Source organism: Cannabis sativa, chromosome 9 (assembly GCF_029168945.1).
Source record: "Cannabis sativa cultivar Pink pepper isolate KNU-18-1 chromosome 9, ASM2916894v1, whole genome shotgun sequence".
Taxonomy (NCBI): Eukaryota; Viridiplantae; Streptophyta; class Magnoliopsida; order Rosales; family Cannabaceae; genus Cannabis; species Cannabis sativa.
Genome location: NC_083609.1, coordinates 2532650 through 2546484, shown reverse-complemented (window position 1 = coordinate 2546484; position 13835 = coordinate 2532650). Strand labels below are relative to the sequence as shown.

Below are 13835 nucleotides of genomic sequence, written 5' to 3'. Positions count from 1 at the left end.
AAATTGCAACAAAAAATTGTATAGAAACCCCTATTGCAACTAGCGCTGCAACCACTTTAGAAACCCAAACCGTAAATTTAAAAAAAAATAAAAAAAAAAACAGTACATGGGATAATTTTTCTATTTTTTATTTATATAATTTTATTTAATTTTAAATAAATTTTAAAATAATAATATTAAGTGTATCAATATAAATGTAACACGTATATAAAAGTGTACCCATAAAATAGTCAACCCAATGATACATAAGCAAAAGTAAAACAATAGTTAAAAAAAAAAGTAAAAGATAGTTAAAAAAATTTAACACCCAAAAACTCTACCAAAAACAACAAAGAGGGCAATTTGGAAACTCCAAAATTATTATTTTGTGTTTACGCGTTCACGTTTTTTGCTTTTTGACTTTTATTTTATTTTTTTTGTTGAAAAAAAAGAAAATAAATTGTCTGTATTAATTAATATTTATTATTTTTTGTAAAATCTATAATTAAAATAAAATAGATAATTACAAAATAATAATAATAATAATAATAATAATAATAATAATAATAATAATAATTCGTTTATTTGTTCACACGTGTCAACCTTCTTCTTCTTCTTCTACCGGATCTCATCCTCTCCACCATTTTTCTTCCATTATTTCTTAACAACTTAATAACAGCACACAACAAACAAACCCATAATCAAAACGACCACCGCCACCCCCAAAACGACATCCCACGTAAAACGTCGTCGTTTTCATCTCCTTCATATCCACACCCACACCCATTGTCATTCCATTTCATTTTTCTTGAATCTCAAGTTTGGGTTTTTTGAAATTTATATAACGCAAAAAAAAAAAAAAAATTGCAGAGCGTTCAAGACCGGTTTCAGCTACGCCATTGTTGCAGCTACGTTCTCACATTGACATTTTTTTTTTCCTCATGAGAGGAGCTGCACCTGCATTGCATTGAAGTTATTTTTACTCTATAACTTGATATAAGGTTTGAGGGAATTAGGAGAAATATTCGATTTTTTTTGATTGAGGGAAACCCTATGATTTCGTTCTTTGGTTAACGGAATCTAGGGTTGAGCAGCTTAGCCTCCCACCACGATCTGAATCTAATAATAAAGACATTGTTATTTAGAAATGGTAATGGTTGTTTATAAATTATTTCTCCTTTTTGAAGTTTTTTTTTTATTATTTTGCTGTTTGGTTTGATAGAAAGGTGTTTCATTCTTTAATCCTTTTGTTAGTGTTGTTTTGGATATACATTTAATTAATATAATGTATTATTAAAAACTTTTGGTGTCAAACATAAAAAGAACATTTTTTTCAAATTCTTTCTTTCAATCTTTATCCAAGAAAACATTGTTTCTTTCTTTATTTTTTGTTCTGTAATTGATGGTATTTGATATTATTACTCACTTAACTTTAAGTAGGGAAAAGGTAAGCAAGGCCTAAATTGTTGTAGTTTCTGCATTTTGTTGAATTTTTGAATTGTTATTTTTGTTTTGTTACTTGATATTGGTACAATTTCTGAACACTACAATCTTTAGAAGACAGAAAACAATAGCATGTTGTTAGGTAGGTGCCCATGATTTGTTTGATATTTCACTAATATAGATTATGAGAATGTGAAACGGTGATATTGGTGGATTGACTGATCCTATTAATACAAGAAAGTTATTACTAATTATTATTATTATTTAAAGAAGAAAAAAAAGAGAATGTAAAATTACACAACCCAACTGTAGTTTAGAGACTCCATGCTTTAGCTGTGTTGCTATTCGTGTTTTTGATGAATGCTATCACTCTTTGCTCTGTGTTAATGGAGGCAGAGGTTTTACTTGTACATGTTGATTGGTTGTGATTTTAGTATGTTGGACGTGGCCTTGCTATTTCCAATTTGATTTTTTTATGATTTTCTTTGTGGCACAGACTACTCAGGTCAATTTTGCTGTTGGATCTCATGTCTGGTTAGAGGATCCCGAGGTAGCGTGGATTGATGGAGAAGTTGTGGAAGTTAATGCTGAAGGGATTAAAATAAATTCTACTTCAGGGAAAACTGTGAGTGCTGCTTCTGAGCTTTTCACATTATATTATAATGTTATTGGTTATGAAGTATCTGATTCCTACAAACTTTCATGGGAGAAAATTCAGAATGTTTTGTATGGCATATAATAGCTACTTTTCTTATCATAGGTAAGTATGTATAATTTTATATTTTTGCTGTAGATTGTTGCAAAAGCATCCAATGTCTTTCCAAAGGATCCAGAATTCCCTCCATGCGGTGTAGATGACATGACAAGGCTGGCTTATCTGCATGAACCAGGGGTTCTTTATAATTTAAAATGTCGATATGACATGAATGAAATATATGTGAGTACTGTGATTTTTGTCCCCTTTTACCGCTTTGATTGTTTGCGAGTTCATTTTCTATTATATTATTGTTTTCTATAGGCGACACGATTAACTTTCTTTCTAAAATTGCATGCCCTTTTCTATACGAAACTAAACTATGTAATGGTGTTTGCAGACCTATACAGGGAATATATTGATAGCTGTTAACCCTTTCAGAAGATTACCTCATTTATATGATAATCACATGATGGAACAATATAAAAGGGCTGCTTTTGGTGAGCTAAGCCCACATCCTTTTGCCATTGCAGATTATGCATACAGGTATTTCTCTAATGTTGTTCTCTGTTTCATGTGACTTGGTTAGAGTGGTTTAATTTTTTGCTGTCCTTACTGGTTAAAAAACAATTCAGATTGATGATTAATGAGGGAGTCAGCCAGTCAATTTTGGTAAGTGGAGAAAGTGGAGCTGGTAAAACAGAGAGTACAAAGATGCTTATGCGATATCTTGCTTATATGGGTGGAAGAGCTGCCACTGATGGGCGTTCCGTGGAGCAGCAAGTGCTAGAGGTAACAATGTAATGATTTGGTTCTAATGGGTAATTTTATTCGGAGCTTCTAGTTTCTCTTGGTAATCTTTCAAATGTCACTTTCCGAGTGTAACTTGCATGACTTCATCTTGGAGCTGAGCTTGCACTTCTAATATTACAATACATTTTTGTTTCATCTGGTGCTTTTTCTTTGTGGCAGTCTAATCCTGTTCTAGAAGCATTTGGTAACGCAAAGACGGTTAGGAACAATAATTCAAGGTAGGAACATTTATATTCCCTGTCAAAAATTCTGGGTATGAAATTGGAATTTAATGTGTTTGTTTCTTCCTTACATCCTAGATATGCATATTGTTTAATTGTATTAGTTTTTATCTGAAGTGAGTGTAATATAACTGCAGTCGTTTTGGAAAGTTTGTGGAGCTTCAGTTTGACAACAGGGGAAGAATATCGGGAGCTGCTATTAGAACGTATTTATTGGAACGATCTCGTGTTTGTCAAGTGTCTGATCCTGAGAGAAATTACCATTGCTTTTACATGCTTTGTTCTGCACCACCAGAGGCAAGTTGGTCTCCTTTTTATGTGCACAATGTTTAGAAAGATAACTGGGCAATGCATATTTACTTGAAGTTTAATCATCACGTCTTCTTTGGTGCAAATCTTTAATTTAGAGACAACCAGAACGCTTTGTGGATAATATTGTGCCAAAGATTGTATTAATATATTCACTGATCCAATCTAAACTAGTAGTAATAAGATCTTTATGCATCTGAAATCCTTGGAACGACCAAAACATGGTAATAACTTTGATAGCGGACTTATGTCATTTCATGTGAGTTGTCTAACAAACGAATAATGCTCTTTTGCATTTTCTGATAATTCAGTGGTTATTACTCTCTTTCTCTAAACTTCCATTTGAAATTCATTTATCAATATTTGATCATAATTGGCATGTTTATTATTCTCTGACATGCATTGTGTACCTCTGCCAATTGTTAGGATGTTGAGAGGTACAAGTTAGGAAACCCAAGAACATTTCACTATCTGAACCAATCACATTGCTATGAACTGGATGGAGTGGATGATTCCAAGGAGTACCTTGCTACTAGGAAAGCTATGGATATTGTTGGGATTGGTTCTCATGAACAGGTTGCATTTCTGATGGCCAGTATCATATGTGATTATAAAAATGTTGGTATAGATCTCTAATATTTTTTCTTTCCAGGATGCAATATTCCGGGTTGTGGCTGCAATACTCCACTTAGGGAACATTGAATTTTCAAAGGGGGAAGAAGCAGATTCATCTGAACCCAAGGATGAGAAATCACGGTTCCATCTCAAAATAGCAGCTGAGCTTTTCATGTGGGATCCTTATTTTATATTATTTTCTAATTTGCACTTTTGGATATTCATGGCTAGATGATTTGCTAATAGTTCATTCTGCAACATTTGTTAGGTGCAATGAGAAGTCTCTTGAAGACTCTTTATGCAAACGTGTGATTGTGACCCGTGATGAGACCATAACAAAATGTCTGGATCCGAACTCTGCAGCTCTCAGTAGAGATGCTCTGGCGAAAATTGTGTATTCAAGACTGTTTGATTGGTAAGGTCTATACACTCACGAAGAAAATAATCAGGCACACTTGTTTTAATTGTTTGTTCATACTGTGAATTTTTAATTCTCCAGGCTGGTGAACAAGATCAATAACTCCATTGGTCAAGATCCTGATTCGAAGAGCTTGATTGGGGTTCTAGATATTTATGGATTTGAGAGTTTCAAGACAAACAGGTGCTTAACCGGTACGCCTTTTGTTTTTGTTATTTAGAGAGGACTGCACTAAATCACTGTGTTCCAGGTTCTAGAAATATTTAGTTAGGCAGAATCCGAAGTTGATTCCTTTAGTTTTTAATATTCTTGATTATATGCCAAGTGGTTTTACTTGTGCAAATAAGCCATTGGGAAAATGTTATTGTCAGGGCTGTCTTTGGGCTTGATACTGTACCTCTTTTCTTTGTACTCTTGTGAAAACACATTCATTTCTCTTTAGGGAACCCTTTTGGTTATGGCACTTTCACTTAGATTTTACTGTTAGTCTGTTAGTGTCTGATTAACCTTCAGTGTTTTGCTGATTCTTATCTAATCTGATTCGGCAGTTTTGAACAATTCTGTATCAATTTGACAAATGAAAAACTACAGCAACATTTCAATCAGGTTTGAGAAGATTCATTTCTTCTTTTTGGTTTTGTGAATCAGCTAAACTTTTTTAGCTTACTTAAATTACTATCCAACAGCATGTTTTCAAGATGGAGCAAGAAGAATATACCAAAGAAGAAATTGACTGGAGTTATATAGAGTTTATAGATAATCAAGATGTTCTTGATCTCATTGAAAAGGTAGGTTTCTGTCTTCCATTTTTCCCCATACTTTACGAAACATGTTTCTAGGCATACTTATGATAAAATCTATTACGATCTTTCCAAATTTGCTCTTTTGAGCATTAGATTTTAATATGCAAGTACTTTTAAGTTTTAATGATTCTAAGACATGTAATTTCTATGCTGTTTTAGGCATATGATTCATAATATTACATTATTTAATACAATGCATTATAATATGGGAACTTTCTTAGGTAGCTATTTGTTTATTCAATGCGAAAGAGTTCTAAGTGTTTTTATTTACTGAGTTAGAGATTGCAGTTTCTTATAATTTTTCTTCAATCTTATTTTCTATTAGAATTTTTTTTTTTTTTAAATATATCTATACAACTTCAGTTTCTTTCCGACAAAAAAGGTCTGGGAGCTTTATTAGCACGGATCTATAAAAAGTGTGAATCTTATTTGGAAAATTTTATTAGTGTGTTATCTCTTGTTTTGCTTACATTTTATTTTGAAGCTGACATATATATGATCTGTCAGACATTGAAATAATTTGAAAGTTGATTTCTGAAGACTTCGTTGTTAATTTCTTAACTCCCTTCCCTTCCTGCTGAATTTGATATGTTGGTCCCCTTTTTTGAGGGAATTTATTCAACTTCAATCATTTGGGAATTTATTCAGCATATAAATTGTACCTATTCAATTTGCAAAAATTAAGAATGGCATTGTTATACAGCATATTGGACTTACTTGCACCCACCAGTATTTGAAATAGCAAAGCATACATACAGTAATTCTTGTAAATAGTTGTTTAATATTTTCTTGTTGTCTTTTTGCTGTACAATAGCTGCTTGATATTGGACATTTTTGTATCATAAACATGCTTTTATTCTCTGTTAGAATCTATCATTTGATGAGTGAGAGAGTAGGTGGAAGTTCAGTTGTTTGTTGCTGTTTTAACATATATGAAATTGTATTATTGCAGAAACCTGGAGGTATCATTGCTCTTCTGGATGAGGCGTGGTATGTATTGATATACAAGCTTTTATGTATTTTACCATTGGTTTGTTTAAGATACGAATATTTACATTACCTGTAGATGGTATTGTTTTATGTTGTTGAGGTCATGACAGCTCGTAATTGTTAATTGTAGCATGTTTCCAAGATCAACAAATGATACTTTTGCGCAGAAGCTGTATCAAACCTATAAAGACCACAAACGATTTAGCAAGCCAAAATTAGCCCGTAGCGACTTCACAATTTGTCATTATGCTGGAGAAGTAAGTGTGAAATTTAATATACTCATTGTAAAATACGATGATTGTTTAATCTTGTGGAAGAGGATGCAAAAAATTGTACAATATTTATATCCATGGTAACATTGTACTGTCAGGTTACATATCAAACGGAGCTCTTCTTGGATAAGAACAAAGATTATGTTGTTGCTGAACATCAAGAACTTTTGGGTGCTTCCAATTGTTCTTTTGTTGCAGGCTTATTCCCTCCTTTACCAGAAGAATCATCCAAATCATCGAAATTCTCTTCGATAGGCTCTCGCTTTAAGGTCTGTTTTTCTTTCCTAATATTTATATCTTCGGGTATATTGGTCAGATCTGTTATGGTGACAATTTTTCTTGTACTTTGTATAGCAACAACTGCAATCTTTGCTTGAAACGTTGAGTGTTACCGAGCCTCACTACATAAGATGTGTAAAGCCCAATAATCTTCTGAAGCCCTCTATATTTGAGAATAGCAATATTTTGCAGCAGCTTCGTTGTGGGGTATGTTTTTTATTGTGGTCTTTCAAATGTACTTGTGTCACTACCAATTGATTGTGTTTGGTTGCATTATGTACATAATGTAATCGATAAATTTCTTATTTCAGGGGGTTATGGAGGCCATTAGGATTAGTTGTGCTGGATATCCTACAAGAAAGCCATTCCGTGAATTTGTAGGTCGTTTTGGCATCTTGGATCCTAATGTCTTTGCTGGGAGGTAGGCTAATCAGAATCCAGGACATTATTTATTATTATTATTATTATTATTATTATTATTATTAGTATTAATAGTAGTATATTAATTGGATTTACGAAAGTGATTTATATATTTTAAATTGCCTACTTTTAGCTGTGATGAAGTAACTGCTTGTAAGCGGCTTCTAGAGAAGGTGAATCTCAAGGGTTATCAGGTAATCACCAGTAGATCACTTATTGCTTTTAATTTTGATCCAATTTTGTTCTTAATTACCTACTCCCAATTCTATTTTCCTTAGCATTGCAGCTCTAGTTTCATAGGTTCCCGAATGTTGTAAACTAATCTTTTTCTACTCCCGAGGTTAGAAGCTACTTGAAATAGAAAATCGTCTTGATCTTTTTTGTCTTTTAACCACTTCAATGACAGGTTGGTAAAACCAAAGTGTTTCTTAGAGCTGGCCAAATGGCAGAATTGGATGCTTGTCGAAGTGAGGTCTTAGGAAGATCAGCAAGTGTCATACAGAGGAAAGTACGATCATATCTTGCTCGGAAAAGCTTTATCTTGCTACGGGTTTCTTCTATTCAAATTCAAGCCTTTTGTAGAGGTATACAATAGTTTCCTCTTGTTACTTTTTACGTACTCGATCACAGACTATTTTCCACATTGATAGAAAATTTTATATGACTAATGTTATGTTTCTTCGGATCTATGGCAGGACAAGTTGCACGCTATCAGTATGAATACAAGAGAAGGGAGGCTGCTTCTATCAAAATCCAGACTCGTTATCGTATGTGTCTTTCTAGGAATGCATATCAAAAGCTGCACTCGTCAGCTGTTCTAATTCAAACATGTATACGAGGGATGGCTGCACGTAGTGACCTTAAGTTCAGGAAGCAGACAAGAGCTGCTATTGTTATCCAGGTAAAGATAGCATGTGTAATTGGAATACAGTTACTATGAACAATGAAGAGCTATTTCAACTGAAATTTGAGCAATATGTCAAATAGATGTCTATTTGTTTATGGGTGCACTGTGGTTTGTATTTCCATTTTTTATATTGTCTATGCTGACTTATTCTTGTCTATGGATTGTGTCAGAGTCAATGCCGGAAATACTTAGATCGCCGTCGTTATTTAACGATAAAGAAAGCAACAGTGACCACACAATGTGCTTGGAGAGGAAAAGTTGCACGCAGAGAATTACGAAAGCTCAAAATGGTATTTCTTTTTCATTATCTCCTTTTCCTTTATAAGGTTTTCTCATTCATGATTAGATCTATTCTAGTGTTAATTGTTAATGTCATGCTTGTTCTATTACTTTAAGAAATTGTTTTGAGGTTACAACTTGCTAAACTTGTATTCTTCCTGATTTTAGACCTGGAACTCCTCGTCTCATTTATTGACAGTAATTTTATGCTTTTTTAATATTATTTTGATTTTATCCAATCTTTTGCAGGCTGCTAAGGAAACTGGTGCTCTCCAAGCTGCCAAAAATAAGCTGGAAAAGCAAGTTGAAGAATTGACCTGGCGTCTGCAGCTAGAGAAACGAATGAGGGTAAGATTTGCTTCTTTTTTTTAATAGTTATTTTTTATTCTTTTATTTTTTTAGTTGTTATATTCCTCAAGATTAATTGATATTTATGGTACTTATATCATATTTGATTGAAATAATGGATATGATTTGGTTGAGTTTGATACTTTTATCATGTGTTTTGGCTTTGTCATCAGAGAGCATATTAGAACTTTATCCACAGAGCATGTGATATAACTAAATTCCATTGAGAAACTTCAGAATAATTTATGCAACTTTTAATGCAAATGAACAACTTATTATAATTTTAATATTTTGTCATAGTTTTCTTTTTCTAATTTAATACTATCTCCAATCCACCAAACGAGGGGTTACTCTATGCTATCCCTAAACATGTCATCTGTAGTTATTTGTCAGCATTTACCTCTCCAAGCTACTATTTTTAACCTATATGGGGAGTTTGATTCTTTGAATATGATAAAGAATCACGTTATGCTGATTTTTCGTAAATGAAAGTATTTTTCTTAACTTAATTTTGGATAACGGTTTTAGTAAATTGAGTATTGTTCTTTCTTTTTCTGCTTGTCTAATGCCTACAATGAAGTTTAAATTGTGTGATTATCATTAACATATATTGTCAGCCTTTGGGTTGATGAAGAATTTCACTATAAGATGCTGATGTTTGAACTTTGAAAACAAAAATTTTGGTAAAAGATGGTTATGTGAAAATGGTTTATATTTGTGGAGTTTCATTTTTTCCTCTTATCTGGAAACTTTACCTTATTTCTTATTGTATTCTAATTGATGTATCATCAATGCAATGCAGGCTGACCTTGAGGAAGCTAAAACACAGGAAAATGCGAAACTGCATTCTGCTTTGCAAGAAATGCAAGTCCAGTTTAAAGAAACAAAAGAACTTCTTTGCAAGGAGCGCGAGGCTTTAAAGTTAGCAGCTGAACAGGCTCCAGTCATTCAGGAGGTCCCTGTCATCCAGGAGGTTCCGGTTATTGATAATGAATTGATGAATAAGCTTGCTGCTGAAAATGAGCAGCTCAAGGTAGGGTTATCAAACACATATCCGTTTCCTGCTCCAAATGAAAGCATTTCAAGTGACCTGCTTACAAACTTTATCATCGATGCTTAATAACGTTACACGGGCTGTGACATTTTGTAGGCCATGGTGAATTCACTGGAAAAGAAAATTGATGAAACAGAGAAAAAGTTTGAAGAATCTAGCAAGCTTAGTGAAGAGCGGTTAAAGCAGGCTTTGGATGCAGAGTCAAAGATAATTGAATTAAAGACTGCCATGCAAAGGTACTATTATCTATTATCAAACTGTTGCCGTACCTACATAGCAATTGCTATAGTTTATTGGTCTCCAAATATTGTTGGGTTAGGCGGAGATCTTAGTTTCATTAAAGTGACCCTTTCCCTCATGATTCATATTTTTTTTTCTTGCTTTGCTGAATTTAATGTATTTTAAATACCTTAATCTATTCTTAGGCTTGAAGAGAAACTCTGTGACATGGAAACTGAAGACCAAATTTTGCGTCAGCAAACATTGCTTAATTCATCTTCTAGGAGAATGTCCGAACATTTGGCAATGTCATCCGAGGTAGAGATGGTGCAGTAGAATATATTATGCATTTTAGTATTTTCTTTTCCTCTTATATTATACTTCTGTTATTTCTGAAAATGTTTTATTGATCTATTTTCCTCCTTCATTATTGCAGCCTAAAGAGAATGGTCATCACGTAAGCGTTTAAAACTATTATGCGCACCTTTGTATATTGTGTACTTTTTGTGAGTTTTGTACCTTTTTACGATCCTAAGGGAGTCTACTTTTTTCAGGAACCACTGAAACCTATGCCATCAAAAAAGTTTGGGACATCTGATAGTAGGCTGAGAAGATCTCAAATTGAAAGGCAGCATGTATGTTCTTAAAGGGATTCAATAGGTTTTTTAATTTATTTATGTGTTTTTGTTTATTAACCTGAAATTTATACTTCTGTGTTGCAGGAGAATGTAGATGCCCTTATCAAATGTGTAACAGAGGACATCGGTTTCTTTGAAGGAAAGCCAGTTGCAGCATTTACTATATACAAATGCCTTCTTCACTGGAGATCATTTGAAGCAGAAAGAACTAATGTGTTTGATCGACTTATACAGATGATTGGTTCTGCAATAGAGGTAACAATTGGAAACTTGAAAAGAACAAACTCCTTCAAAGTTAATTAGATGAAGTGTTGTATAGTTGGACTGTATGACTAGGTCACCTTACCTCCAATGTCACTTCCTTATTTTCTAGGATAGGATCGACTTAGATGCTTTTGATATGGTTTTTGGTTCCTAACTCAAAAAGAGAGAACACACTTCGTGTTTCTGGACTGAACTAACTACATTATGTCTTTGTACTTGCAGGACCAGGATAACAACAATCATATGGCTTACTGGCTATCAAATACATCAGCTTTGCTTTTCTTACTCCAGCGGAGTTTGAAATCTGCAGGATCTGTACCAAGAAAGCCCCCTACGCCAACATCTTTGTTCGGGAGGATGACCCAAGTAACTAAATGCTTATTATATTTGAATCAATTTAATCAAAGTTTTTGCTTGTGCATTAAGATAACTTTGTTCTTTCTCAGGGCTTTCGCTCTTCCTCAGCCAATCTTTCAGTTGGTCCCCTTGATATAGTGCGCCCAGTTGAGGCAAAGTACCCAGCTTTACTCTTTAAGCAGCAACTAACAGCATATGTGGAGAAGATATATGGAATTATAAGAGATAATTTGAAGAAAGAGTTATCACCACTACTTTCATCTTGTATCCAGGTATATTTATTTCACACCAAAACCTTTTTTTAAGTCTCTCTTAGGACCTAGGGGTTGAATTCAGGTAATTAAGTATTATTCCTAGCTAGCTAATGAAAATGATTTGTTATTATATTCCTATGTACCATGTCTCTAACAGGAGATAACTTGTTTGTTGACAATCCAGGCACCTAGAACGTCAAGAGGAAACGTTTTAAAATCATCTGGAGGGTCGAATGGCAGTAGTCCATCAGTCAGCCCCTGGGGCAGCATCATTGACAACCTCAACGGGCTCCTTTGTACATTGAGAGAGAATTTTGTACGGGATTAGTTTGTGAATTTGAAGTTGGTCATCTCTTGATTTTCCTCTTAAATAAGCTGTGAACTTATATCCTTAGCTTCATTTCAGGTTCCTCCTGTTCTTGCTCAGAAGATATTTTCTCAGGTTTTCACGTATATCAATGTACAACTCTTTAATAGGTATTTCACTGTTTCCACTTTCTCTTATTTGTTTGGTTTCAATTAAAAGCACGTGTATTAACTAACTTAAGAATCCGTTGTTCACTGATGCTGTGGCAGCCTTCTTTTACGTCGAGAGTGTTGCACTTTCAGCAACGGGGAATATGTGAAGTCCGGGTTGGCTGAATTAGAGCTGTGGTGTGGCCAGGCAAAAGAAGAGGTACTGTTTTATGGTTGTGATCATTTGAACGGATAGCTCTGTTTCTTGTAAACATAATTTATCCCGTTTATGCTTTGAGTTCTTGGGTTGATGGTTACTCTTCTTGTGCAGTATGCTGGCTCGTCTTGGGATGAACTCAAACATGTTAGGCAGGCTGTTGGATTTTTGGTATGATGTATTCAGTTGTGTTAGGAATAACTTCTGGATATGGTTTCTTTATATAATATTCACAAATATTTTCATGAGGTTTATGAGCTAGCTCTTCCACAATCTGCTAATTCATGATACAATTAATTTGCAGGTTATACATCAAAAATCGAGAATTTCATACGATGACATTACAAATGACCTATGCCCAGTAAGTTTCTTTTCCCTTGTAAAACTGTGAATATTATTACATACCAATTTACACAAAATTCCATTTCTTACTAATCTTATATTTAACATAAACGACATAATATGTAATATAACTAACAAATTTCTCATTTATTATTTGGTTTTGTATCAGATTTTAAGTATTCAACAGCTTCATAGAATATGCACGCTTTACTGGGATGACAATTATAACACCCGAAGTGTGTCACCAGATGTAAGGCTATGAAAATTATTTCCAAATTGCTTGTTTGGTAATGTCATGTGGGCTGTTACTAATAATATGGTTTCACCACCTACCATTCCTCTTTACAGGTAATTTCTAGCATGAAGATTCTAATGACCGATGATTCCAACGATGACGATGATAGCAGCTCGTTTTTGTTGGATGACAATTCCAGGTTACCAACTAAACTCTTTTCCTTTTTAACTGAAAACACTAAAAGTTTTGATCAAACACTTACTAATTTTCCCCTCCTCCATTGCAGCATTCCATTCTCAGTTGATGATATTTCTAGTTCCCTACAAGAGAAGAAGTTTTCGGACGTAAAACCCCCGACAGAACTTATGGAGAATCCAGCCTTCCAATTTTTACAGGATTAAGGCAGGTGATTTTCTAAAACTCTTCTTTGTTGTGGTGCTCCAAATATGTTGGAAACTCTTTCAACACCGAGGCCGCAGTGTAAATCCGCCCAAGTTTTGCTCTTCCCTTGATATATTATTCATCATTGTAACTCCCATTGCTGGATGTAAAATATTCTTTTAAATTAGAAAAAACTGTAAGTAAAGTGTTGTTAGGAGGCTGGTTTGGTTAGATATAGTACTAGTAGTAGTAGTTAGTTAATGGGGCCATGGAATAGGTTTTGGTCTGCACACAACCCAATTGTTTGTTTTTTTTTTTCTTTCTTTATTTCTTTATATTTAAATTTAAGGGGTCCCTTTGGTGTTGGGTTCCAGCATATTCTTTATATAGGTGTCATGTAATAGGGAGGGTGAGAGTGAGACAAGCTCATCTTAATGGCTACTGCTGCTTTCAGTCCCATAAACAAAAAAAGACAAAACAAATTTATGTACAAAAGCAGTAGAAAGAAATACACAAATTTATGGTTTATACGTTTAGAAAAAGAGAGTTATGTATGTAATGTTATAACGTTAAAGTTTTCAGTTATGTCTTGTTATTAACTTAGATCAATTCTCTCTATCAGTATTGA

At 33.9% G+C, this 13835-nt stretch overlaps 1 protein-coding gene across 1 annotated transcript; it reads left to right on the top strand.

The window, feature by feature from the left end:
- The first annotated feature begins 589 nt into the window (after positions 1-589).
- LOC115722280 (myosin-6) lies at positions 590-13810 on the top strand. Its single transcript, XM_030651446.2, has 39 exons — positions 590-1129; positions 1919-2047; positions 2216-2359; positions 2517-2662; positions 2752-2908; positions 3089-3147; positions 3288-3447; positions 3886-4035; positions 4112-4248; positions 4343-4489; positions 4574-4675; positions 5041-5098; positions 5179-5280; positions 6248-6285; positions 6416-6542; positions 6656-6826; positions 6912-7043; positions 7148-7257; positions 7390-7450; positions 7663-7840; positions 7952-8157; positions 8334-8453; positions 8692-8790; positions 9593-9823; positions 9941-10080; positions 10270-10381; positions 10500-10520; positions 10618-10698; positions 10786-10956; positions 11188-11331; positions 11412-11594; positions 11761-11892; positions 11983-12053; positions 12153-12252; positions 12364-12420; positions 12554-12610; positions 12761-12841; positions 12940-13025; positions 13113-13810. The coding sequence occupies exons 1-39, from the start codon at positions 1127-1129 to the stop codon at positions 13225-13227; spliced, it is 4518 nt and encodes a 1505-aa protein (XP_030507306.1). The 5' UTR covers positions 590-1126; the 3' UTR covers positions 13228-13810.
- Positions 13811-13835: the final 25 nt, after the last annotated feature.